Raw genomic sequence first — 26,814 nt, forward strand, 5'->3', positions numbered from 1 at the left:
CCAGTGGTTCTCCCAAAATTGTGCCAGGGGGCCCCAATTTTATGTCATTTTATAAATAAATCATAAATTCTGTGTAATCAAACCTCTGAAAAACAACCAACAGCACTACATTGTGTAATTGAATATGTTTTGTTTCATTAAAATGTTAAGTTTTAGAATGTTTTATGTCATAAATGTTCTTTGGGGGGCCCGAAGAGATGCACCATACACAAAGGGGGGCTGCATCCTGAAAAAGTTTGAGAACCACTGCTGTAAACCCTAAAAATGGTTGTGTTTGAAAATCCCAGTAGATCAACAGTTTTTTAAATACCCAGACCAGCCCGGTCATCGCACTTATCCAAGTGTGTATGCTTGAGCTCCACATATTAAAGTGAATGTACGTTAGTTCCTTGTCAAAACCACTGCATTGACCCAGCTGAGATGGAATCAGGATTTGAGGACTTTTATTTTGAAGTTCAAAACCGGAAGTGAAATGACTTGAAGCCAGATTCCCGTTGATTCCAATGGTCGATTTGCCGGGGTACGGAACGGATGGAGAGTGCGGACGTCGTGATTACGGTAAATCTGGGATTTTCCTTCTTTAAACACATCAGCGCTGCTACGATAACGTGTTAACCGCGTACACATTTGAAAAGCATCACATTACTGTCTGTATTCAAGGTGAAGATCATGTCTCGTCAGTTTTGCCTAAGATCTGTGAGCTGCCAGCAGTCCCGGTTGTTGTAATTCCTCAAAACTTTATATTTGTCGAATACAACGCTATCATATGGATGCGAACGGATGCATTGTGGGAATAAGGCATGATTTAAGTACATAGTGGCTATTAAATAACCCGACGAACCCATCCGAGTAGGATAGCAGCTAGCACTGGTGTCCTATTGCCCTGACAACCATTTAATGCTACAAATCAGCTGCGGGATATTAAAATGCCTGCAGTGTGCTGTCATCTGACACTGCATTCGTATTCAACTTTAAAATAAAGCAAAATTAAACCAACAAACACATTTGGGTTGTCGGGAGTTACATCGCTTCTTGTAATGTGAGGTGAACATATGTTTAGCGGATTTTTTTATGATTAATACATTTAACGTTAAGTAGATAACGTTACTGGAATACATATTCATATACAGAAGTAGCCAAAAGTGATGTCAAGTTGCCATTTTTGTATTAAGTATTAAATTAATTTAGTTTTTCACTTATTGTGTTCCTCAGCTGAGAGAACATTGCGTTACTCGTGCTAAGGCTGTGGGCTCAGTTCCAATGGTACACACTGATAACAAATGAAAATGTTTACATTAATGCACCAAGTTGCTTTGGATAAAAGCATCTGCGAAATGCATAAATGTAATTTTTAAAACTTTTGCGATATACATAAAAATATAATATATAAGTATAGCATGTATGCTGTGTGTCTTCCATAGTGTTCTGCAGCAAATGTGATTGCATTGTGTGGTACAGTGTTGTGTATTTTTGCATCCTGCGTTATATCCTAATACATTTTGCTCCTTCGCTTTTCCAGGAAGAAGTTTGTGAAGATGAGTTCGCAGCAGTATCCACGTCCAGGACTCCCATCTGGCTTGGGACAAACACTTGGCAATAACACTACAGGACTTCCGGGAAGTCAAAAAAACACAGGTAACAGTCAAGCTAGGTTCAAGACTTAAGAGTCATGAAGACATTTTTTAGCAAAAAATGATCTGTGGTCTGGTAGTTGTGACCCGGTATTGTTGTTTTAAGCAGGACGTGAGGACTCTAATCATGCTCTGCGTGAGGGAACTACAGCTTTCAGAGATGACAAGCAGGACACTGTGGTGGTGCGACCCTACGCCCAACCCCAGACTCAGCATTCACCTTACGGGACAGCTTCGACTCTGACCCCTCCTCTTCCACAGCACCTCCCTGTTCAGCCAGGCACGTCTGTCTCTGTGTCAGCAACATCCCACCTCCCTCAGGGTCTTTCTTTAGCCTTCGCAGAGGGTCCTCTTAAGGTACAGACAATTCATCTTGATCTAATACTTACTATGGGTGTGCAAAACTAGATATTTTAAAGGGGAGGTTTAATGCTATTTCATGCATTCTGACTTATTAACACAGTTTAAGAGTTGTAGTCCTCATGCTAAACATAAGCAAAGTGTCAAAAAAGCAGTTGAGCTTGTAACAGAGTATTTCTAAGCCAAACTCACGCCTCCTTTTCCTACAAGTTTCGGAAAGTTTTTTTCAGATGGGGGTATCCGTTACGACTGATTGACCCCATATTCCTTTTATGGGCCTTTACCCCCAGAAAAGCACGCCTGCCCTGCACGTCAAGTGAGAGCGCGAACGCGCATTAGCATTGCTCCGTCGAGTAGAAGTCACCAGTATCATTGCACAGCACGGGACGACTTTGTTTTGGCAAGATAGTTCGACAAAAGAAGTGTGTTTTTGGATGTAAGGAGAAGAAAACCTTATTTACGCTTTCCCTGTCGTAAGACAACAGTGGATGCAGTTCGTCCATTACTGACTAAGTATCCGATTCTGGATCATATTTATAATATAAGGCTGGTTATTTAAAAAAAAAAATTTATAGTTTGATTTTCCATCTATGTTGGCTGTAAATCCAAAAGTAGTATCCGAAGCTGCGCGTACTCGTAACTCTTCAGCTCCGCCTACCGCACGCCTTCAAGTGTTCAACCTTTTACGCCAAAAATCGGAAAGGCTGTTTTTTCTTTTATAAATCTGACTAAACGAAAGACTCTTTGGACATATGAATGATGAATTACTAGTCTATATATAAGCAAGATTAACATTGGATTGGCAAAAACGTCTTGTGTTATGTCAGCTTTAAAGTAGACTAGTTAGTGAGTTACCTAAAGGACTGAGCTGTATATGGAATGACCGTAGAAATGCTGAATGTGTATGGCTGTAGTGAAATTGTATTTAAGTGACACACATTTTCGCAAAGAATTAAAACTGTCTAACAGCTAAAGCACATCACGCTAAGAATAACAAAAACATCTAGATGACCTAACTAATCAAAAGGTTTAACAGTATGTTCATCGTCATATCTATCTCTAGTACTTTAGGTTTACAAACCTAAGTCATAACATCTTCTCCCTATTAAATGTATAAGGCTAAAGTAAGCTAATGACAAAGTCAACATTTGCTTTCATCCCAATTCTTTTTAATCCAGTCTGCCCTGAAGACGCCCATGTCAAGCCGCGTAATAGCTCCTGCACCTGTGTCAACAAAAGGTCAGTTCACTCTCCCCTCCAAGGTGCCCGGTCATATCACTGCTACTATGGAGACTTCACCGGCGTCCGGTATACCTGTGGCAACCATTAGTGGACAGCAGGTTAGTTGCACTTTAGAATCAAATCGGCCATTACGAATTGATCAAATCAGTTTTGTTGGATTGAGGCCCAATTTCACAGACAAGCGAAAAAAACGATACTCCTGTTAAATATCAAAATTACCTCATGATTTACTCATCCTCAAGCAATCCGAGATGCATATGTCCATCATCTTTCAGACAAACACATGTGGAGTTTTTTTAGTAAATGTCTTTGCTTTTCCAAGCTTATAATGGGAGAAAACTGGGATCAGGGAACAACTTCTGACTTTAAAGCCTAAAAAAGTGCAAGGGGTTAATAAAGGTCTTTTAAGAGTAATCGATGTGATATTGTATGAAACATGTATATATATATAAAACTTTAGCCCCTCTTCTAGCGATCCCAATGATCTAAATAGTCATTAAACATCTAAAATGATCTTTATTTGTATGTTTTCTGAGAGGTATACCATCCGAAATGCTAAAGCTATTCAAAGATGTGTGTCCCTCTACGTGCGCATTGTGTTTTTTTTTTTAAAACATGCAGGAATAAAAAAATTAAGTGCAGGACTTGCTTAATGTTACAATAGCTATTAACTCTTTCACCGCCAGCATTTTTTAAAAAAGTTGCCAGCCAGCGTTTTTCATGATTTTCACCAAAGTTTAATGCCTTCCAGAAAATGTTCTTCTTTAAATAAATAAACATACAATATACCAAATGAAAGAACAGACCCTCTGCTTTCAAACAAAAAAAACCGTTTCATCCTACCTTTAGTGGTTCTTTTGCAATCAGCTTTTGAATATGGGTAGGTTTTTGCAAAAACACCATATTTTGAGCAAAAAGCAGAGATAATTCCATTTTTATGACGGACTTTTCATAGAGATCCCATTCAGAGCGATCTTTAAAACAGACACGGACATGCAGCAGCTTGCCATAGGGCAATACTTCCGGTTTTAAAAAGTTGCGGAATTGCGGTATTGCGGAAAGACGGAAAATCTCGTCATTGGCGGGGAAGCGTTTTCACTTAATTGACGAGATATCTCGTCAATGGCGGGGAAAGAGTTAAGAGAGATAACGTTCGGGACCTGATTGATGTTAAAAGAGTTATTATTGAGTTGTTAAGGGACATTCCACTTTTTTTTTTTAAAAATGCTCATTTTCCAGCTCCCTAGAGTAAAACATTTTATTCTTACCGTTTTAGAATCCATTCAGCTGATCTCCGGGTCCGGGTTTAACTCTAGGGGAAAATGAGCATATCTAAAAAAAGTGGAATGTCCCTTTAAGAGCAATAAGACATGAAAATGATCTTCCTCACACCCCATATATATACATACACAGAATTACAGTTTAAAAAATATCTGTTTTAACAAGAATTCACACAGATATAATCTGCTATGTCTTAAGTGAATGTTTGGTTAACTGTTGAGAAAAATATCTGATGTGTAACATTATACTTGATCCTTTCTTTACAGTAGATCTTAAAGCTGTCCGTCTCAATGTCAATCAAACAATAAAAGAAAGAAAAAAGATGATCAGCCGATGCATCTCAATTTTGAATATTTTTTATTTAGTTTCAAATTGTTTTGTTTTTTTTACAATATAAGGGTCACACTGGTAACCTACAGCATCTGATGACCAACGTGCAGATCATCCGCGGTGGAGCCCCTGCACTGCAGATTGGTTCCTCTGCTGCTCATCAGCATCCATTTACCTCCCACTTACCCAGAGGTGAGTTTGACAAATGTCTGCCTGGCTATTCAAACAGTTTGCAGCATTGGCATGCTGACTTTTTTCCGTCTTTACAGGAGCAGCTGCAGCAGCTGTGATGTCAAGCTCCAAAGGAACCACAGTGCTGAGACCAGCAGTAGGTCCAACCTCTGCTACAGGGCAACCTACAGTCCAGCACATAATCCACCAATCAATTCAGGTACTGGTTAGTTAGTTCATCTTATGCTGAAGGTTATTAATAATGATCAGATGTGTTGAACTAGAAATAAGTTGAGAGTACTACTGAAATCTTATCATGGATGGAATAAGTAAAAACAACAGCAGGTGTTCCAGTGTTGCAATCTCTCTATGAATGTTGTACATATCTGAGAAGTACGTGTCTATTACAGACTCGACCCATAGTCACTACCTCTACAGCAGTGCTGCCTACTGCAGTGGCTCCAGTGACCAGACCTCAGTCTCCTGTTATCACCACAGTGGCTGCACATTCTGGAGACCTGATGCATGGGTAAGGCTCATTCACTTTAGATACAGCTCTCGCACCAAATTCATTTGAAAGAGGCTTTGATAAAAAATGTAATTTTATCCTTCTGGAATCTAGACGCTCAACGTTGACAATCCACCCACCTCCGACAGCCCTGAGTATCCAACGACCTCCGCCCTCACGGGACACGCCAACACGCATTACCCTTCCTTCTCACCCTGCAATTGCTGCTCAGAAAGCCCTGCCTCACTCTGTTGCACAGGTTAAAGATGTTCCTGAATTATGCCTGATTTTGGTTGTCTTGTTAAATATCAGCCGATGCAAGCATGTCCCTCTTTTTGCTTTGTTGTAGAAGCCCATATTCAGCACTGTGACGCCTGTTGTTGCCGCAACAGTGGCTCCCATTCAGGCCACCAACACTGCACCATCATCCACTGCAACAGGTTGGTTGTACAACTATGGTACACTTGAAGAGCTCTTTTCCAAAACGCGATAAACGCCATTTTTAAAAAAAATGAGTTTGTCAGGTCATTTGGCTGTGTACTGAACCTATTCACTGCTCCATGAATGTTTTATGTCAAATCATTACATTTCCTTGTTAAAATGTAGGTACAAGATGCCGTTCTTTTCCAAAACGCGATAAGCGCCGAGCCTATTTTTAGCCTAAACGCGATTTATCCTCTCGACCAATCAGAACTCAATGAGCGTTTGACGCAATCCAATGGCGGCGCTCTGAACAGATGTTTGTTTATGTTCATTCATTACTCAAATGAGGATTAATGTCATGTTAATACATCACCCGGAGAAGGTACCCGTTTGCAAGGCGATCTTCATCAAAGTGTTTGGTATGTACAACTTTCGTTTCAGAACTGGCTCGTTTAATACCGTTTTTTACGTTTGCAATAAAGTTTTTTTCCTGTGAAGAAGCCTGCTAACGTAACATGAAAAGTACTGAATAGTTCGATAGCCTGCTGATAGACAGACTGGCGTTTGATACATTGACCAATGTCGTGCAAAAGTACAAAATGTGGGTAGTGAACAATGCAGGGACATCTGTAAAGTTTTGCTTTTTGGATTGGACATTATGAGCGCGTTGTTACATGGTATTTGAGAGCAGATCGAGGGGAGCTCGCTGTGTGTGCGTGTGAGGTTAATACAACTGTGTGTGTGAGCGAGAGAGAGAGAGAGAGAGAGAGAGCGTGAGAGAGAGAGAGAGAGAGAGAGAGAGGTGAAATATATCAAGCAAAAGGGGTTCCTAATGCCCTGCTAAGGAGAAAACTGAAATGGTGGAGGGAGTAATAGCAAGTTAGTTATGTGTAATTCTGTTTATTTCATACTGGCTTCAAATATATATCACAATCTGAATAATTTACTTATTCATTTATAGTATAAAGAGTCCCTGAGTACATGTTGCATAATATTCTGTTATTTGTTTTGTTTTGTTTTTTAAAGAAAAAACATACATTTATGGGAAAAATATATGGATTTATAGCGTTTTGAAAAAAAATAAAATTAACTTTGAATTTATAATCAACAATATTGTTGTTTGATTTAATAATCATTATTCAACATGTTTAGATTGAGCAAAAAATCCATTATAACAGCATAAATTGAATATTCACAAAATGTGTGGGTCTAGGTAAAAAATGTACTTTTTCTGAAAACTATTGAAATGGATTTATAGCGTTTTGGAAAAGAGCTCTTCACTTGTTGGTTTAATTGCTGGATTGCAAATCACAGGGTTGTCATGATACAAACTATTGTAAAACGAAGAAGTTAAATAAATATAACAGCATATATTCAAGTACTTCTCAATGAAGAATAAAGGCATTTGGTTAAAGGTGCAGTGTGTACATTTTTGCAGCATCTAGTGGTGAGGTTGTGAATTGCAACCAACGGCTCAGTCCACTACTCACCCTTGCATTTGAAACGCATAAAGAAGCTATAGTAGCCGCCACCGGAAAAACATGTCATCGACGGAGACAACTTAGTAAAAAAAAGTTTGTCCATTAAGGGCTTCTGTAGAAACATGGCGGCACAAAATGGTGACTTCCTTGTAAGGGGACCCTCAGTGTATGTAGATAAAAATGTCTCATTCTAAGGTAATAAAAACATAACGGTTCATTATAAAAAGGTCTTTATACACCCCTGATAATATAGTTTTGTATATTATTTTGCATTTCTGTCAAGATATCCTTTAAAAAATTACACACTGCACCTTTAAGAACAAAAAAATACATTTATCTTTGAGATCTCTAAATAACATTGACTAAAATGTTTCCAGATCTATTAAACAGTCCTATATGTTATTAAATATTATCCAATAATTGCTTAAGTTAACGCTTTTTTTAGGCTCCACCCCTCACACCCAAATATCCAGTAGTAACATTGTCACTATGTCTGTGGCATCCCACTCTTCTCATGCTACAGCAGCGACCACATCTACGATCCCTGTGGGTAAGAAACTTAGTTTTTTGTTTATTTATGTATTTTTTTAACATGGTTGTGACTAACTTTTAAAAACCACCAACTAATTTATTGATATTAATTTATAATCCGAGATTAGGAGAGTCAAAGTTTGATTTCAGTCATTGATTTAACTTTAATTTAAATCTTTGACATGGCCTAACTGAGTCGACATTATTAAATATATCAAGGTTATATTTTTACAGAATCTCTTAAACTCTTTCACCGCCAGCATTTTTCATGATTTTCACAAAAGTTTAATGCCTTCCAGAAAATGCTCCTTTTTAAATATATAAACATACAATATACCAAATGAAAGAACAGACCCTCTGCTTTCAAACAAAAAAATCAGTTTCATCCTACCTTCATGTGTCTGTTTTTATCACCTCTCAAATATGTGTAGGTTTCATCAAAAACACCAAATTTTGAGCAAAAAGCTGAGATAATTCAATTTTTGTGAAGGACTTTTGGTAGAGATCAGATGCAGAGCGATCTTTAAAACATACACGGACATACAGCTGTTTGCCCTAGGGCAATACTTCCGGTTTTTATAAGTTGCGGATAATAGCGGTATTGCAGATTGACGAGATATCTCGTCAATGGCGGGGAAAGAGTTAAGTTATGTAGATCAGTGGCGGCTTGTGACTGCTCTTCCAAGGATGCGCTAATTCAAAATAAGCGTTCGGATTGTCACTTGTTTCATCATGTGTTTTGTCAAAATAAGTGCCTGCTGCACACGCGTCAAAACGTTTATGATAAAAGAGACGCTCACGTTCCCTAAATACACGCAAAACCATCCCTTAACTGTAAACTCTGATTACGCATGAGATTATGCGAGTATCTGGCAAACGCGAGCGTCTCTTTTCAAGTTCAAGGCGGCAGGCACTTATTTTGGCATGACACGTGATGCACACGCGATCTCGCAGAACACACATGTGTTTTACAGGCAGGGTCACATATGGATGTAAACATTGATGTAAATATAAAAATGCAATAAAATTTTACAAGGTTTAAATGTAGGAGACACAATGTTGACACACAATTAATTTTACAAGTAGGTTTCCAGGAACACATGTGATTGTAAAATGGTGAAACCTTGAACTAAAGGATTTCTGTTGTCTTTTAGCTAAAGTGGTTCCCCAGCCCATCACGCACACCTCACCCCGTATCCAGTCTGAATATGCTGGAGAGAGGGGCAACATCATCCCAATCTCTGGTCACCGCTCCTCTCCCAACCCTATAACCATGGAGAACCGCACTGATAACAGGTAAACCTCCTTACCTTTATAATACTTTAAAAAAAACTGTTTACTTTACATTTTAATTGTCTTTAAGCTATAAACTGACTATTCATGCTTTCAAAGCCTTGAAGATAATTTTTTGGTTCTTTTATAGACAGCCTGTTCCAGTGCAGTTCCAGTATTTCCTGCCCACCTATCCATCAGCATCGTACCCACTGACCCACACTTACACCCCCATCACAAGCTCTGTGTCATCCATACGACCTTATCCAGGTTCCACTGGTGCTAAATCAAATTAATCTTAATTCTGTATGGCTTCTACTCAATATGACCATTTGTAAATATTATTGACCGGTCCTACTGTATTAAGGCTTACTATCAGCCATAAATAATCAAAAATTCTGTGGTTTGTTGATCCAAGTTTATGGTCGTCTTGTGGGTTTGCATATTATAGAATTGACAAATGTGTGCAAAAAAATAACCAAGAGGAGTGGAGCCTAGTTAATGGTAAATTTTTTTTTAAAAACAGATCCAAAGGTTGTCAAATCCTTTCTTTTCTCTTTACCTGTATTGCATAAAGGTTTTAGATTAATGTTGAATTGATTTTAATTTAATTACTTACATTTTTAATTAATTAATTACTTACATTTATATAGCGCTTTTCTCAGGACTCAAAGCGCTTTACCACCACCAATGTGCAGCATCCACCTGGATGATGCGACGGCAGCCATATTGCGCCAGAACGCTCACCACACACCAGCTTATTAGTGGAGAGGAGACAGAGTGATATAGCCAATTAGTATGAGGGATGATTAGTAGGCCAATGGGCAAGTTTGGCCAGGATGCCGGGGCACACCCTTACTCTCTTTCGAAGGACATCCTGGGATTTTTAATGACCACAGAGAGTCAGGACCTCGGTTTAACGTCTTATCCGAAGGACGGTGCTTTTTGACAGTATAGTGTCCCCATCACTATACTGTGGTGTTAGGACCCACACAGACCACAGGGTGAGCACCCCCTGCTGGTCTCACTAACACCACAACCAGCAGCAACCTGGTTTGGTCTCCCATCCAAGTACTGACCAGGCTCAGCCCTGCTTAGCTTCAGTGGGCAAGCTGTCTTGGGCTACAGGGTGATATTAAATTTCACCCTGTGATTTAAATTTTTTTACAAAAAAAACACATAAAATAGCAAGTATCCCATACCCATTCAATTTTATAAAATCTGTTGAGGATAAAAACACAATAAACCTCCTGGTATATTTCCATTGTTTCATTTTCAATGTTTGTTTGTGTGGACGCAGTAACTGCTCAGGCTTCCAGTACAGCCATGCCTGCCCAGACCGGCGTGGGAGTCGCACCAGTACATCTGAACTCTATGCAGCTAATGACAGTGGACCGCATTACCCAGATCAACACCCAGAACATCCAGCCGGCTGCCGTGGCAGCACAGGGTATCCAGCCCACGCCCATCTCAGCCCAGGGTCTGCATACGTCTGCTCAGATCACCACCCCGATTCAGCCCACATCAGTCAACCAACAGCCTCAAACAGAGTCCAAAGCTTCAGGTGAGGAGCCTCAGATTAGAGTCGTAAAAAGGTCAACCTTCAGTTCTCAGTGCTGATTCACATCAAGCGTTCTTTATGGAATAGGTTCAACTGGAGTATTTAAGGCTATGCTGGCATTTGAATTGTTGGTTTTGTATGGCATGATATTCAAATTTGTTGTTGTAAAATTATTAGTTGATAGAGGTGCATTTGGTGGCTCATTGTTTAGTAATCATAAAGAACATTTTAAAGAAAGTGTATGAATGTATGCACCAATGTGCGTTTTCTAAAGTATTTTGTTTTGATCAGCAAGGACAAAAAATAGCAGAAACATTTGTTGACTGTTTTTTTATGTTCTTTTCCCCCAGTTGTGCTGGCCGATGGTTCCACACTAGTAGCTAACTCTTTAGGCAATGCGTTCACCAACAGTCAGCCTACCACCTCTGTGACCCAAGCACACAATCAAAGTGTCAGTTCGGGCGCCCCTTCCCTGGTGACTTCACCTCGACCTAGCATTCTACGTAAGAAACCTGCCAATGAAGGGTAAGAATCTCACTGTTTTTACAACCCATTCCAGTATTTAAACGTTCTTACTCACTTTCTGATTTATTAAAGTGCCACTGTTAGGAAGAACCTGATCCCAGGTCAGCTCAGTGACTCCACAGCCCCCAGAATGGATGGTGCCATCAGGAGTGCATCGGGATCACCTCGTCCGGCAGGGTAATGGCATATTTTCAAAGTAGTAAAATACAGCTTTGCAGTGTTGTGGGATCACATTTAACCTCTGAATTCATTTGCAGTGTAAAGCCCAAACTTGATATCCACGTGAGCCTCGCCCCCTCAGTGACTGCGGGAATAGAGGCTACTCCCAGTCAGGGAAACGAACAGCAACCACAATACCTGGGGCCACCACCATCACAACCTGTCTCCTCCCTTCTCACATCAGCCACGCCCCCTTCTCAACCAAATCCTGCTTTCTCAACCGTACCTGCTGCTATGGCAGTCACATCGCCAGTCCCTTCCATGGCTAATGTAGTGGCCCCGCCCACTCAACCAGCAGCCAGTACCACATCAGCATGTGCCATCAGCTCCACTCTCCCAGAAATTAATATTAAACAAGAGGCGGAGCCTGTGGATAGTACAAAACCAGGTACGTTTCATGTGCAAACAAAAGGTTTACACCAGTTTATGGTCAGTTGCTGGCAACCATACTCGCTTGGAAAAAATCCAATATTTCTTTCATTCAAAAATAGTAATAGTAGTACAAAACAAAACCTTTCTTTCCACGTAAACAGTGGCTCTCCTTCAGGCCACCAGTTCCTCATCTTAATACTTCAGTTGCACAGCACACTTTTTCATAAGCCAAAGGTATCTTTCATCTCATGCCTTTTAAATGATTAAACTGCATCTGTCATCTTAAACCCTGTCAGTGGCGTCAGGACCCAACAGCGGCGCGCAGATGTTGGCAGTACCTGCTGCAGACATCACTCCAGGAGCTTCACCCAGGAAGAAGCCTCGAAAGCAGCAGCACGTCATCTCCACTGAGGAGAGCGAGATGATGGAGACCAACAGCACGGACGAGGAGAAGTTCCCACCAAAACCCCTTAGTCAACGTGCAGAGAAACGCAAGTCCCCTCCCAAAGAATACATTGGTGAGTTCTGTATTATGACCAATAGGGGTGCTAAGTGTTTTTCTAGTAGAGTTTGGTTTTTAGGACATCTGGCTGTTATTCAGTAAACCTGAACACTATTGATCATCTGATTTGTGATCTGATTGATTTTTATGGCTCAACTCCCAATAAAGGCAAAATAAAAGGTCTGATGTTTGCATTAACTCTTTTGCCACCAGCGTTTTTTAAAAAGTTGCCAGCATTTTTCATGATTTTCACAATAGTTTAATGTCTTCCAGAAAATGTTATTTTTTAAATATATAAACAATATATCAAATTAAAGAACAGACCCTCTGCTTTAAAAAAACCCCACCTTCAGTGTGGCAAAACTTAACAAAAGTTGTATGTGTTGGTCATTAATAATGCCATTAATTTAGTAATAACTAATACGTTGTATTGTAACCACTGTGATGCCTACATGAGCATTTATTCATTTTACAGATGAGGAAGGAGTACGGTATGTTCCTACCAAAGTCCGGCCTCCCGTCACTTTGCTACGACAGTACCGCAACCCCTGGAAGGCGGCGTACCATCACTTCCAGAGATACAGCGACATTCGTGTCAAGGGTCTGTATTTGCTGCACAATATCTTATCATTTTCCATTTTGCAATAGTAAATTATAGTGTCTTAATATAAGTAATTTAATAATCTCGTCATTAATATAATCAAGTCATTTAATAATTTTGTGTTACCCAATCAGAGGACAAGAAGGGCACGCTGCAGGATGTGGCCAATCAGAAGGGAGTGGTGTGCAGAGCCCAGGGCTGGAAAATTCACCTGTGTGCAGCACAGCTCATGCAGCTGGTGAGACATCCTCTGTTGTAGTGCCTTATTTAACCATACAAAACAATGAATGCATCAGGCTAACTGTCTTCTGTCGCAAATCTGCAGACGAATTTGGAGCACGACGCATACGATCGCCTGACGAGTCTCCAGGAAGGCCTCATCCCGAAGAAGAAGGGCGGAGCTGATGATGAGCTCCACCGTATAAATGAACTCATACAGGTGGGATCCACTGATCATGTTTAACCACATATGATTTAGATTATCATCGATGCCTTAAGCAGACTCACTAAGATTTGATCCTGGATATTATATTACTATTAACAGGGAAGGTTAAGAGACAGCAGCTCCTCCATCCTAGCTGCGAAAATGACATAGTGTGCTTTTAAATGTGTCGTTTTGCCGTTTCTTAGTAACAAATGTATCTTAATCGAGACTTATCGCTCAACAGGGCAACATGCAGCGCTGCAAGCTGGTGATGGATCAGATCACGGAAGCACGTGATGCCATGCTGAAGGTGCTGGATCACAAGGAACGTGTCATGAAGCTGCTCAATAAAAACAGCACCAGTAAAAAGCTCAATAAGCTGAAACGTAAAGACAGAGCTTGAAGTGGACCACAGGACAGCGTGACCATAAGCCTGCAGGCACATTTCCCTGCCTCAACTGCTCCGACTGTACCGCCAGAGATTGGCCTTTTCAAGTCTTTGTCTGACTGCAAGACTGCTGAATGTGAGGCAAACTTGGGGACATCTTCATCCGGCAAGCTCATCCTTTCCAGACACACACAGATGCTCTAGGGAACAACTATATATTATCAGATAACTGAAACTTACAGAGTTTATTTTAGGGAAGTTGATGTGTAACATTCAGTTTTAAAATCATTATACACGTTTCTCTGAGGAAAAAACTGACATTGAGAATCACAGATATCAGTAAAAGCAATGCTGTACATCTTAAACTCTATAATAGATTACTTTTTTATTTTTTGGGGGTGCCTTGTACTGTATTAAACTATGAATGACAGTATTACATAACGGGCATTTATCATATGTTTGTAAGGTCCCTGCTCGAAACAGTTAAGAAGCCATAATGGTGCCATCCTGACTATCCTGATTAACACACAGACTGGGCCTGTGGAAGTATTTCATCACACATGCATTGAGGGACAAAGTGATTTGGTAAAACAGAGTATTGTGCCTTTCATGTGAACACAGGTTTGGTGTGATGTATGTTATGGAAATGATTCCTCTACAAAAGATGTCTGAATTGTTGTTCTTCCATTCATTCTCATATCACTACCTATAAATCCTTGAGGAATGATGTTTCTTATACCATCAGTCAAGTGCTCTAGCTGGCAGCGTTGGCTCTTCGAGGGATTTCACTTATGCATTAAGGGCGGTGAGAGTTTTCAGATGAAATTTTGAAAGATACGATGCACACACAGTTAATACAAAGTGCATAATATAAGCCCTCTTTCATTTCTTTTCTGTTTAAATGAACTTTGAACCGGTGTAAGCGGTGCCATTTGTGGCAAAGATGGATCCTTGTATACTGACTGATCTGAATTTAATTTGAATTACATTTCATGTTGCACTCCGCTGCTCAAGTAAAGACACTTTGTACATGTATCTGTGTATTCTTTTCCTCCGAGGCCACTTTTTTAGTGTCCCGTCCAAATCTTACAGCAAGGGCTGATCAGGTTGATCACGACCAATATTTTAATAGCATCCCATTTTTTTACCAAAAGACTAATTGTCTCGCTCTCTCTCTCTCTCTCTCTCTGCATAACACAGAGAAAGTAATTTACAGGGTACCCACGGGTCCTTGAAATCATTGAAATTTTTGAATCTGGGGGGGAAAATTCAAGGCCCTGGGAAGTTTTTGAAAATCTACATACATAGATACAGCTCATTGAAAGTGCTTAAATCTATTTTATGCAATAAAAATCCATATTATTCCCTGTGTAGTGTAGGATAAGATCATAAAAAATTCTAGACTTTTTAAGCACACGTGCTAAACGGTTCGCTTTAAATGCTTATATCTTCTGTATGCGAATGTTGATTCATACCAAAATGCTTTTTTCTATAGTTTTGTTTGACACATTAAAACGTCCCTGCTTACGTATGTAACTGTTGTTCCCTGAGAAGGGAATGAGACGCTGCGTCTCCCTTGCCATACTTCCTGCGTCCCTGTAACGCCATCTTTGGCAATATTTCAGATAGTGATATACTTCCTGGCTCCCACGTCACCCTGTCTTTTGTCGTTAAGCCTCACCATTAGTTGAATTTGATACACATTCAGACACACTTACCTTGGAGGCGTCCCCTAAGTGTCACCGCAGTGACGCAGCGCAGGTTCCCTTGAAAGGGAACTGCAACAATGTATCTTAAAAGATAAAACGATGTAACCTTGGTCTCACTTGAAATGTCTCCCCACATTTAGTCCTTGAATTTGAGGGTATTGGACCTGAAAAGTCCATAAAAGGTCATTGAATTTGAAGTTAACTAAGGTGTGGGGACCCTAAATTTAACACCATAAGAATTTCACACAAAAACCACCTTTTGCGGTTATACATTTTGTAATTTTAAATAAAGCAACACACGATCAAACAATTTACAGCCTTATTAAGGCTTGGAATTTAATGCTTTGAGATAAGTCATGATTATCAGTTTGTTTGGGTGTGACTGTATTGTTTGGTGTTCCCAAGCACCTAAATAATTGATCATTGTTCTCTTCTTTATAGTTCTCCTGCTATCCAGGAAATTATCAGTTCACGGTCTCGCTTACATGGAGACAAATAAAAAGGATCCTAAATAAATACAAATTTTATTCCTTAACCACAATAAATCAGACTACTGTAAATGACAGCTACAATACTAAATGTTTACACTTTTCAGGCCCTTCATTTTATTAAAGGCCAAACTGCTTTGTACCTTTAAACTTTAGCCTATATGTCAACTGTACATAATCAATATGTGTTACTCTAGCGTCACTTATGAAACCACTCCTTATATGAGATGCCCGTGCAATTACACACTGCACATTGAGATATGAATATGAATATACTAGAATCTCCCAGTTTTACTGCTTAATAACCGCTCTGACTCAAATAATCCAGGCTGGCCTTTGACGTGAGAAGTCCAAAAGGCACATGTTATGAAGTTATAGTTAATGGGTAGTAGGGGATTTCATTGATAAGGCATACAGTATTTCAGAGTTCACTGTAATTACACCAAGTCACTGAGAACCACCGATTTTGAATAGCTTGCCTAACTAGCGTTTCTTTGTTGCTGTTCGGCCCAGCTCATTGGAACTGTAAAACAAGCTGGTTCCCAAACTGGTAATGAACTTCCTTCTGGTTAGCTTACTTCACGACCCTTAGTGGTTTCTGGTGATGATCGGCTTGCACGAAAGAGCAAAGTCTAGAGGGCCATAAAGAGATGAGCACAAGGGACACTTCCTTGTTGCGGTCATACAAGTGAATTGGAAAACTTACATTTGGACAGTTCTTGAAAAGGCAAGTGTGGAGCGCTATTCCCAGGTACAGGAAATATTTATTCATTTATTAATCATAGTTTGTTCTTAATACATTCACATGAATTGTCATTATTGTTTATCTTTTTTATTTCATTTTAATCAGATGTCTGTGATCTAAAAGAGATTGTCCAAATGGTGATGTTTAAAAAGGTGGGTACTCATTTTTTTAATTGATAAATGCATCAACTCACATAAAGTGTATTTTTTTAAAAACTGCTTGGTTAGTAAAAAGGTTTTGAATTTGGTAGTTGATAGTGTTTGAGTTTAAATGTAGTTACTGTGAATCTAGGGAGACCATGTCTGGATTAACACCAGTAATGGGGTCCCTATTGGAGCTTGTGTGAAGGTCTCAGAAAATGGACAGTATTTTCTGCTTGATGATGATGGCAAGGTAAGAAATATCAATGACTGCTACTATAAAATGTGATCTATTCACTAATACAATAAAGATTTATGTCTGAAGTACTATGAACTGTGCTCCGATCGTCATCCAAGTTGCGATAATAGACAAGCTAAAACACACAATCCATTGTACGTCTTTAAGGAAGATTTTGAGTATCATTTACAATACAGAAAGTAACTCTTGAATGTAGTAACTTTTAAATCTTCCAGTTCCTTTAGTGGCCTTCTCCACCAAATGTTTCCTTTTGGATTATGGCCTATTACTGCATGCAGTTCATTCATTGCTTAACAGTGCGGTTGAGGTTTTCTTTCATGGTGTCCTTGGCTTTTCATGAGATTTTTACTAGGGATGCACCGATAACACTTTTTTGGAGTACGAGTATGAGTACGAGTACTTGCATTTCAGTACTTGCCGATACCGATACCAAGTACTTAATAAAAAACATGATTTAAATTTACAGGTAACAGCCTTAGTCATATAATTTAACAAAAAAACATGGGACTAGTTTTCCAGTTTGTTATAAACTCTGCCTCTTTGGACAACACGAGGCATTAACCCCTTACACGCCACTCAAACATAGACATTTCTCAGAACGTGGTATCGAGGGACTTTTAACGAGTACGAGTACTTTAGAAAATGTGGTATCGAGGCCGATACCCGATACCAGTATCGGTATCGGTGCATCCCTAATTTTTACTGATAATGGGAACTCAAACGCAGACTTTTGCCATGTTGGTTTAGCCGGATTGTGTTTCTTCAATCTATATCTTATTAAAGTTATGTTTTGACATGGTTTTCCAGCAACACAAGCTGTCAGAGGGTGAGAAGTCGAAGCTTAGTCTAATGCACCCCACCTCGGTGGAGGGTGTGGATGACATGATCAGACTGGGGGATCTCAGTGAAGCCGGCCTGCTCAGGAATCTGCTGATGCGCCACAAACAGGGCATCATCTACGTAAGCGACCAATGATTTGACATAAAATTCTTCTTTGTTAATCACTGCTATCATAGAAATAATACACATGTTTTCCTTATAATGCATATATAAAGTAAGTGTTTGAATATTTATAGTTTGTAGTAATATTGTTCTTTTTCTCTGTGTTTATTAGACCTATATTGGCTCTGTACTGGTCGCATTGAATCCCTATCAGTTGCTGCCTATCTACACTACGGATCAGGTCCACTTGTATCATGGGCGTAAACTTGGAGAGTTGCCACCTCACATCTTTGCCATTGCTGACAAGTGTTACTTTAACCTGCGCCGCAATCAGCGCAACCAATGCTGCATCATTAGGTACGTAAATGTTACTGCTCAAGAGTTTAGTAGTAGTTAAATGTTTATTTATGTTGGTTTGACAGACAACTATGATGAGATTTCTAACAGCGAGAACACATATCCAGCACATGCTTGCCCTCTGCTTACGCCTACTGTAAAGTTAAGCATACTCCATTGGTTCTTGTTAAGGTTTCATTTGCATAATTGCTAATAAGAACCACTTGAGAGAGCAACACTGATTACGCTCCGGTAAAAGCATGTGCACGTTTAGCCAGAGCGTTGTCAAGCCAACATCAAAGTTTGTTTACAAACTTTAACCTCTAGTTTAGGGGTCTCCAACATTTATGTGAGCAAGGGCTACCACAATGGATAGAACATTTTGAGGGCTATTTTTTTTGATGAAGTCAACTCAAAACGTTTTGTTTTACCTGTTGATTTAATTGTTTAAAATGTTAACATGCATAAAAGAAGCCAAGCTAATATAAAATATATAATAAATAAATATTAAAATTGAGGATATTAATAGATATATTGTGATATATAGTGCTTACGCGGGCAACTTTCAGACTCGTGGGCACCACATTGGAGAGCACTGCTCTAGTTAGTATACTGTTTATGTTTGTAAGGTAATTATAGCAATTTTCATTCCATATTTTATTATTTACATATTTTATTATTTTTCTGATCTGAATATTTTATTATTATTATTACATTTTTATGATTTTCTAAATAGTTCTGGTCATGCATTCCATAGGGAGTAATTACAAAGATTTATTAATATTTGTTAATGTTAGTTAATAGAAATAAAGCGTTTAATTGTTTTTAATAAAGTATTAGTAATTATTGAAATGAACATTAACAAAGATTAATAAATGCTGTATAAGTGCAGTTCATTATTACTTTGTGTTAACTAATATTAACTAATGAACCTTATTGTAAAGTGTTACTGATTTCAGATATGTAAAAATTTTTTTGCACATTTGTTGGTCTTGCTCAGGGAATGTTAAAGGGATAGTTTTTTTCTCGAAAAATTAAAATTCTGTCTCATTTACTCACCCTATATTTGTTCCAAGCCTGTATACTTTTCTTTGTTTTGTTGAACAAAACAATATTTGTAATTAAGCAGGAAACAGTAGCACCATTGACTTCCATAGTTGGAAAGAGAAATGCTATAAAAGTCAATGGTACTCAAAAAACATTCCTCAAAACATCTTCCTTTATGTTCAGCAAAACAAACAAACTTATGGGTTAGGAACAAGTAGGTTTAATGTTGACAGAAATGTTAATTTTGGGGTGAACGATCCCTTTAAGAAAAGTCCCCAAAAGTGTTCAAACAAGCTCACTAAGGGATGAGACTAGTCCTAAACTAAAAAAAACTTAAGAGCTGTCCAAACTGAAAACAACTTGCGCTGACATATCTTAAAATACACCAGTGCCCTTTGTTTTGCCTCAAAATGCATTTAATGTTTTTAGTAAGGCACATTTGTTAAAACTAGTTAAATTTTCTAATTAAGCTAAGTCCTGCCTTAAACTAATCCCGGTCTGGGAAACCACCCCTAAATGATAATCAGTTTGATTTGAGCTAAATGAACATTTCAATGCAACACAAGACACACTTTTTTGCAAGCACCATTCCATTAACAGCAGCTTGCACAGATAGAAAAGTTCATCCTGAGTTAATAAATGTTTCTGGTACCATCAGTGGAGAATCTGGCGCAGGAAAGACAGAGAGCACTAAATTGGTGCTTCAGTTCTTGGCCGCTGTGAGTGGTCAGCATTCCTGGATTGAACAGCAGATCATACAGGCCAACCCTATTCTGGAGGGTAAGTGCTTCACAGTATGCTTTAGTTTAATCTATTTTAATCTGTTCTGTTAAAAACTGTCTCACCTATGCCTGTCCCACAGCCTTTGGAAATGCCAAAACTGTTCGAAATGATAACTCCAGCCGCTTTGGTAAATATGTGGAGATCTTCTTTAATAAAGAGGGCGCTATCGAGGGGGCCCATATGGAGCAGTACCTGCTGGAGAAGTCTCGTGTCTGTCATCAGGTAGGATTACACTTAAGGTTCACCTTAAAATGAAAATTCTGTCATTATTTACTTACCCTTGTCCTTGTGTTGTTTTATACTTGTATGAGTTTCTTTCTTCTGTTGAACACAAAAGAAAATATATTGATTAATGATGGTAGCCACACAGTTGATGGTATACCATTGACTTCCATAGTAGGAAAAAGAATGTGGAAGTCAGTGGATACCATCAACGGTGTGCTTACCATCATTCATCAAAATATCTTCTTTTTTGTTCAGAAGAAATAAACTCATACAGGTTTAAAACAACACAAGTGTGATTAAATATTGACAGATCCCTTTGACCTTATGTGCTGAAACATGATTTACATGATTTTACATGTGTGTGTTTTAAATTGCCTTTAATTGTTCATAAAATACTTTGTAACATGTGATACGCATTGTATTGTTGAATTCAAATTAAAATAAACAATTTCAAAAATAAATTTAATTTGAAGCTAATCTTTTTTTTATTAATTTTTCATTTCAAGGCACCTCAGGAGAGGAATTACCACATTTTTTATTGCATGTTATCTGGGATGCAGCCAGAGAAAAAGAAAATTCTGTCTCTTGGTGATGCATCTGAATTCAAGTACCTAAATGAGGTGAACAATTTAGTTAGGAGTTTAGGGGATTCCAACTGTCCTGTAAAGTTTAGCCCCAATCTCATCTACCCGTAATTCTCAATTCTCATTATTAACTGCTTCAGTTTGATTTAAGTTAGTGCTAAACTCTGCAGGTCGATGGCCCTCTAAAACTTCATAGTAGGAATTGATCATTATAATCGCTAACTGTGGCACAAGTACAGCGATTGACTCTTCTGATTGATGTTTTAGGGTGATTGTTTGACATGTGATGGTCGGGACGATGCTGAAGAGTTCAGACGGATTTCTGCCGCTCTGAAAATTCTTGCCTTTTCAGAGAAGGATTGCTGGGAAATTTACAAGTTACTTGCTGCCATTCTCCACATTGGCAATATCGACTTTGAGGGTTAGCGATCATTCTCCTATAAATATTACATATAATACTTATTATATTTCTGTTGTTAATTAATGTGGCTAGTTTGGAAAAGCTGCTTGAAAACAATTTTTTGCAAATTCGTTTGGGAAGATCTACTGTATTGGTGCAGACTTCCCCTTCTCAACCATTTTTTAATGACCATATTATTAATGATATTGATTTGCTTTGATTTTTCTGCAGGCACTATACTGAATAACATGGACAGCTGTGATGTCCTATCATCTAATCATTTTTCTATCACTGCCACGTTATTGGAGGTAAAGACAAATGTCTCTTCACAACTATACCATACTGATTGTTAAACACCAAATATTGTTTTATGTACAGTTTATTATTACACTTACTCTTATGTAATCTGAGATCTGGTAACTTCTTTCTTCTGTCGTGTTGTAGGTAGAAAAGAATGATCTTGAAAAGAGTCTTACCCATCGTTCCTTCATGACAAACCGAGAGAAAGTCTCAAAACCCCTGAGCTCAGCTCAGGCCTCAGACTCCAGAGATGCTTTTGCTAAGGTACCCGGCAGCTTTACCTGGCAGACAGTTTTAAGTGATGCAATGCCTGCGTAGATTAAACATTCAGGCTACCTAAACGATTATTTATATTGTATCAAAGGAACATTTTCTGTAATGGCCAATGACAGCTAAAATGTGGGTAATGGCTTAAAGTGCCTATGTTATGCCTATTTTACAAGTCTCAGGTGTGCCTAGAATGTTTTAGCTCAAAATACCCCACAGATAATTTTTTATAACATGTTCAAAATGCCCATATTGGAGTGGGAGCAATAAAGTGCTGTATTCACATGTGTACATTTAAATGCAAATGAGCTACTGCTCCTCATTCCCTTACCAACAGTCAGTAAGCACTGACTGTAGATCTGATTTTTGTGAATACAGTCTGGGACAATAGTATATTTAGCTGCATTAGTGCTACAACGTGCTAACAAACACATTTAGAAAAGCTTTAAGGTAAAATGAACCAATCAGTCAGTGGTTGTGGGCAGGTCTTTGTTTTTGTGACATCACATCAACAAGAGAACCAAAACAGCGTTTAAATGGACTGCTTTGGTTTAATGGGGATTAAGAAAGGAGTGGATTTTTTCAGTGTAGGGTGGTTGTGTTTATGCAATGTCAACAAACAGTTATGTCTAAATATCTTGTAAATGAGTATTGTGAATGTTTAATTTATTTATTGTTCATACCATTCCTTAACAGGCTATATATGGAAAAATGTTTTTGTGGCTGTTTACCAAAATGAACGCCACCATTCACAAACCCCAGATAGGTGATTCTTTAAACATTGGCCTGCTGGACATTTTTGGCTTTGAGAATTTCAATAAAAACAGGTACAGGTTTATAATATTCGATGATTAAGAATGAATTATAACTCAAATGAGTGAGCCGTTCAAACTGTAATGCTGAACTGATTGTGTTCATGTAGTTTTGAGCAGCTGTGCATTAACTATGCCAATGAGCAGCTACAGCAGTACTTTGTGAGCAACATCTTTAAACTGGAGCAGGAAGAATACAGCAAAGAAGACATCTCATGGAAGCACATGAGTTTCACAGACAACCAAAAGACCCTGAACCTGCTCGCCCTTAAACCTCTTAACATACTGGCACTGGTCGATGAAGAGAGCCTCTTTCCCAAGGTTACCTTGATATACCAACAACTGATTTTTGTGTTTGGATGATTTTTTTTACAGATTTTATACGTGTATAATCCTGGTCTCATTGCAGGGTACTGATTCCACTATGTTAAATAAATTGAACCATCAACACAAAGGAAACAAGCTTTATATCGCACCCAAGGGCATCCACAACTTGTATTTTGGGGTTCATCATTTTGCTGGTGCAGTTTACTATGACTGCAGAGGTAAAAAAAAATTTTTTAACCAGGCCTGAACTTCTTCACACCTGTATGGAGTTTCTTAGGAATTAAAGGGACACTCCACTTTTTTTGAAAATATGCTCATTTTCTAGCTCCCCTAGAGTTAAACATTTAATTTTTACAGTTTTGGAATCCATTCAGCCAATCTCCGGGACTGGCGGTACTGATTTTAGCATAGCTTAGCACAATCCATTGAATCTGATTAGACCATTAGCATCACGCTCAAAAATAACCAAAGAGTTCCTCTTTTAACCCTAGGACGGCCTTGCCTATGACATGCATATTGAAATTGTCCCCATACAGTTGCTAAAACACCAATTGCTTTTCTGGTTTTATTTTGTCAGGGTTTCTTGAGAAGAACAGAGATGCCCTGAGCATGGACAACATGGATCTGATACGCAAGTCTTCAAACAAATTGCTAAAGCAGATCTTTGGAGCCGAGCAGCAAAACAAAACCCAGCAAATTGCCATGACGCCAATAAACTCGCTAAGGGTATGAGCATATATAAGATGTATTTGCGTAAAATGTTCAATTCTTATAACGGCATCACAATAAGTTATATTTTTTGTCATACAGATGGTAAATGATTCAAGAAGACCGATAACAACCCTGACCGGTCAGTTCCGTCAGTCTCTAGACTCTTTGATGAAGGCTCTGTCTCTCTGTGAACCCTTCTTCATCCGTTGCTTCAAACCAAATGACAAAAAGATGTCCATGGTATAAACTTAATGCCAGATTAGTTATATTTTCTATATTGTGTGGCTACTGTGTAAACTGTTTCTTTTCTTTCTCATCCTTGTCAGGATTTTGATAGAGAGCTCTGCATGCAGCAAATACACTATTCTGGGATGGTGGAGACGATTAAAATACGCAAAGCAGGATATCCCATCCGGCACACCTTTGAAGAATTCCTGCAGCGCTACCGTGCGTTGCTGAAAACCGTAGACTGTGACCCGAACACTGTATGACAACATTGATTATTTCTGTTTCTAAATACAGTAATTAGTTATTGCTAGCTATTCAGATTAACTGAATCATCTCTGTAAATAACCTACTGAAAAAACTGCTACAACCAGATTAAGTAGGTTGGCTGGTTTTATTGGTCTCCCAGACTGGTTTTAGCAGACTGGTTTAGAGGGTTTTTTAGCGTAAAGCAGCTACTACTACTATCTTAAACCAGCTAAGATCAGCCAACCAGCTTAGTTAAGCTGGCCAAGCTTCCAGTCTGGTTTTAGCAGGTAGGTCAGCTTGTCTTTCAAACCAGCCTTACCAGCTGACCCACCAGCTAAGGCCAACTAACTTACTTGCTAAAATCAGGCTGGAAGCTTGGCCAGCTTGCCTAAGCTGGTTTGCCGATCTTAGCTGGTTTAAGATGGCAGTAGCTGTTTTTACGCTGGTCCTTCTTGCCTTTCAAACCTGGTCAAGCTACATATGCCATATTTACTGTATTGTTGTCACTGCATATTAAACTGAAATGGGAGTATTTAATGTAAACAGTTTTCAAAATACCACTTCACCCTTTTTATGTACATGATGTCTAGAAGAAATATCTATTCAGATATTTGGAAATTTAGTGTATTAAATATTATTCGAATAGTAACTGTACACAACATAATATATTTATTTGTACATCAGGAGTCTGCAGCCAATTGCTGTAAAGCTATCTGCCAGGCAGTGATCAAAGATAAAGATGATTGGAGGATCGGCAAGACCAAGATCTTTCTGAAGGTACTACAGGCAGACACGTTGTATACTAATAAAGTTTTGAATGTATTATACAAATTTTAAGATTTGTTATACTGTCATTTTAATCTCACTTGGCATAAGACTAAATGAACTGTAAAGTCAACATTACTTTCATCTTTTGCGCTCTTGTCTTTCTTCCTGTCTCAGGACAATCATGACTCTTTCCTAGAACTACAGAGAGAACAAGAGCTTCAAAGAAAGGCACTCATAATCCAAAAACTTATGCTTGCTCATAAGGACAGGTACAATCCCTGCTTTGTATGTTTTTCTTGCTCTTACACTGTCGGAAAGAAAGGTACAAAACTGTCACAGCGACAGTACCATTTAAAAGGATCCTTATACCTTTGATGTACCTTTAAGGTACAAACATGTTTTCTTCAGGGACAAAGGTGTACTTTTTGAAATGGCTGCTTTTGTACCTTGTTTCCGCTTATGAAGTGTCTACTTATGTAGTTAACTGTTTAATAAAGTCATCTTTTATCCACATATAGAAAGAGTTTTTTAAAGAAGAGGAGGTCAGCTCTGGTTTTGCAGAAGTGCTGGCGTGGCCATAGAGATAGGAAAGACTTCATCAAAGTAAGCTATCCAGAAATACTGTAAAGACATTATTTGTTCTCTTGAATCATTAGTATTGAATACCACTTTGATTTTTAAGGGATGGTTGTTAAACAGAACATTAGGAACTGTCAACCTCTGGAAACCTCACCTTTCACTTTTATAGCATGTATAAAGATACAGTGAATGTTGACTAAAGGTACATTCACATAATAAGCAACGTTTTCGCTGTGTGTCGCTCATCTCTTTCAAAAGAGGCGTTTCTATATCTGGTTGTCATAAACAAATGTGTAACGACCACTCCAGTAACTGACGAGAGACGGATGCTTTGATCTCTACTGCTTTGTTCTCATTGGTAGTCGCTCCCGAAAGTCGCTCATAATTTGCATAAAGTTTAACTTTTTTTTTATTTTTTGTGTCGCTGGACACGTCCATACGGTCGCCAACGGTCACTGTCGCTCGTGTCGCTGAAAAGCCTCGTTCAGACAGCCAGCGACGTTATCTCTGTGTGTCGTCCGTCTCTTTCAATGAGGCGTTTCTAAATCTGCTTGTCATAAATAAATGAGTACCATCCACGGCAGTAACTGACGAGAGAAGGATGACGTGAACTCCAATGCTTTGTTCTCATTGGTAGTCCCCCCGAAAGTCGCTCGACATTTGCATAAAGTTAAACTTTTCTTAACTTTCTCGCATCGCTGGACACGCCCATACGGTCGCCAATGGTCACTTTCGCTCGTGTCGCCGGAAGTCGCCAGGTTTCCATTGAAATGAATGAGATCGCGTCGCTCTGCTACTGCTTGTCGTTGGCTGTCTGAATGGGGCTGAAGTCGGCAAGCTTCCATGGAAATCAATGAGATTGTGTCGCTCTGCTACAGCTAGTTACTGCTAGTCTGAATGCAGCTTAAAGCCCTATTCAGACAGCCAGCGACGTTATCGCTGTGTGTCGCCCCCGTCTCCTCAATGAGGCGTTTCTAAATCTGCTTGTCATAAACAAATGAGTAATGTCCACTCCAATAACTGACGAGAAAAGAATGACGTGAACTTCACTGCTTTGGTAGTCGCTCCCGAAATTCGCTCATCATTTGCATAAAGT

General features: G+C 38.9%; 2 protein-coding genes across 3 annotated transcripts in view; both read left to right on the top strand.

Annotated features, from left to right (window-relative positions):
• The first annotated feature begins 472 nt into the window (after positions 1-472).
• On the top strand, positions 473-14,857 carry sap130b (Sin3A-associated protein b). 2 transcript variants are annotated; one of them, XM_065276156.1, is made up of 21 exons: positions 473-558; positions 1,520-1,635; positions 1,738-1,988; positions 3,170-3,331; positions 4,913-5,036; positions 5,114-5,235; positions 5,426-5,544; positions 5,638-5,782; positions 5,873-5,963; positions 7,873-7,977; positions 9,113-9,254; positions 9,382-9,500; positions 10,531-10,794; positions 11,142-11,316; positions 11,389-11,493; positions 11,574-11,923; positions 12,204-12,425; positions 12,885-13,010; positions 13,145-13,248; positions 13,336-13,449; positions 13,679-14,857. In XM_065276156.1, exons 2-21 carry the CDS (start codon positions 1,536-1,538, stop codon positions 13,835-13,837), a joined length of 3,099 nt encoding a protein of 1,032 aa, XP_065132228.1. In that variant the 5' UTR covers positions 473-558; positions 1,520-1,535; the 3' UTR covers positions 13,838-14,857. The 2 variants fall into 2 exon arrangements, with proteins under 2 accessions (XP_065132228.1, XP_065132229.1); XM_065276157.1 differs by having other exon boundaries at positions 1,741-1,988.
• A 2,015-nt stretch (positions 14,858-16,872) lies between these two features.
• The window catches only part of myo7bb (myosin VIIBb), a 24,267-nt gene continuing 14,325 nt past the window's right edge, over positions 16,873-26,814 (top strand). Inside the window, exons 1-19 of the mRNA XM_065276158.1 lie at positions 16,873-16,916; positions 17,056-17,157; positions 17,971-18,123; positions 18,278-18,462; positions 20,147-20,268; positions 20,351-20,493; positions 21,003-21,116; positions 21,348-21,501; positions 21,712-21,788; positions 21,925-22,044; positions 22,744-22,874; positions 22,970-23,180; positions 23,269-23,404; positions 23,764-23,912; positions 23,997-24,137; positions 24,224-24,382; positions 25,056-25,148; positions 25,314-25,408; positions 25,658-25,742. Of these exons, the coding sequence (XP_065132230.1) occupies positions 16,899-16,916; positions 17,056-17,157; positions 17,971-18,123; positions 18,278-18,462; positions 20,147-20,268; positions 20,351-20,493; positions 21,003-21,116; positions 21,348-21,501; positions 21,712-21,788; positions 21,925-22,044; positions 22,744-22,874; positions 22,970-23,180; positions 23,269-23,404; positions 23,764-23,912; positions 23,997-24,137; positions 24,224-24,382; positions 25,056-25,148; positions 25,314-25,408; positions 25,658-25,742 (2,388 nt within the window). The 5' untranslated portion in view covers positions 16,873-16,898. The remainder of the gene's footprint in view (positions 16,917-17,055; positions 17,158-17,970; positions 18,124-18,277; positions 18,463-20,146; positions 20,269-20,350; positions 20,494-21,002; positions 21,117-21,347; positions 21,502-21,711; positions 21,789-21,924; positions 22,045-22,743; positions 22,875-22,969; positions 23,181-23,268; positions 23,405-23,763; positions 23,913-23,996; positions 24,138-24,223; positions 24,383-25,055; positions 25,149-25,313; positions 25,409-25,657; positions 25,743-26,814) is intronic.

The sequence above is a fragment of the Paramisgurnus dabryanus genome, chromosome 6 (genome assembly GCF_030506205.2).
Source record: "Paramisgurnus dabryanus chromosome 6, PD_genome_1.1, whole genome shotgun sequence".
Taxonomy (NCBI): Eukaryota; Metazoa; Chordata; class Actinopteri; order Cypriniformes; family Cobitidae; genus Paramisgurnus; species Paramisgurnus dabryanus.

Bases quoted from the DNA above. Each gene is read 5' to 3' on its own strand.
- sap130b (XM_065276156.1), top strand. From the start codon at position 1,536: ATGAGTTCGCAGCAGTATCCACGTCCAGGACTCCCATCTGGCTTGGGA. The intron at 5,783-5,872 runs GTTAAAGATGTT...GCTTTGTTGTAG, and splicing joins TGCCTCACTCTGTTGCACAG to AAGCCCATATTCAGCACTGT. The intron at 7,978-9,112 runs GTAAGAAACTTA...GTTGTCTTTTAG, and splicing joins CACATCTACGATCCCTGTGG to CTAAAGTGGTTCCCCAGCCC.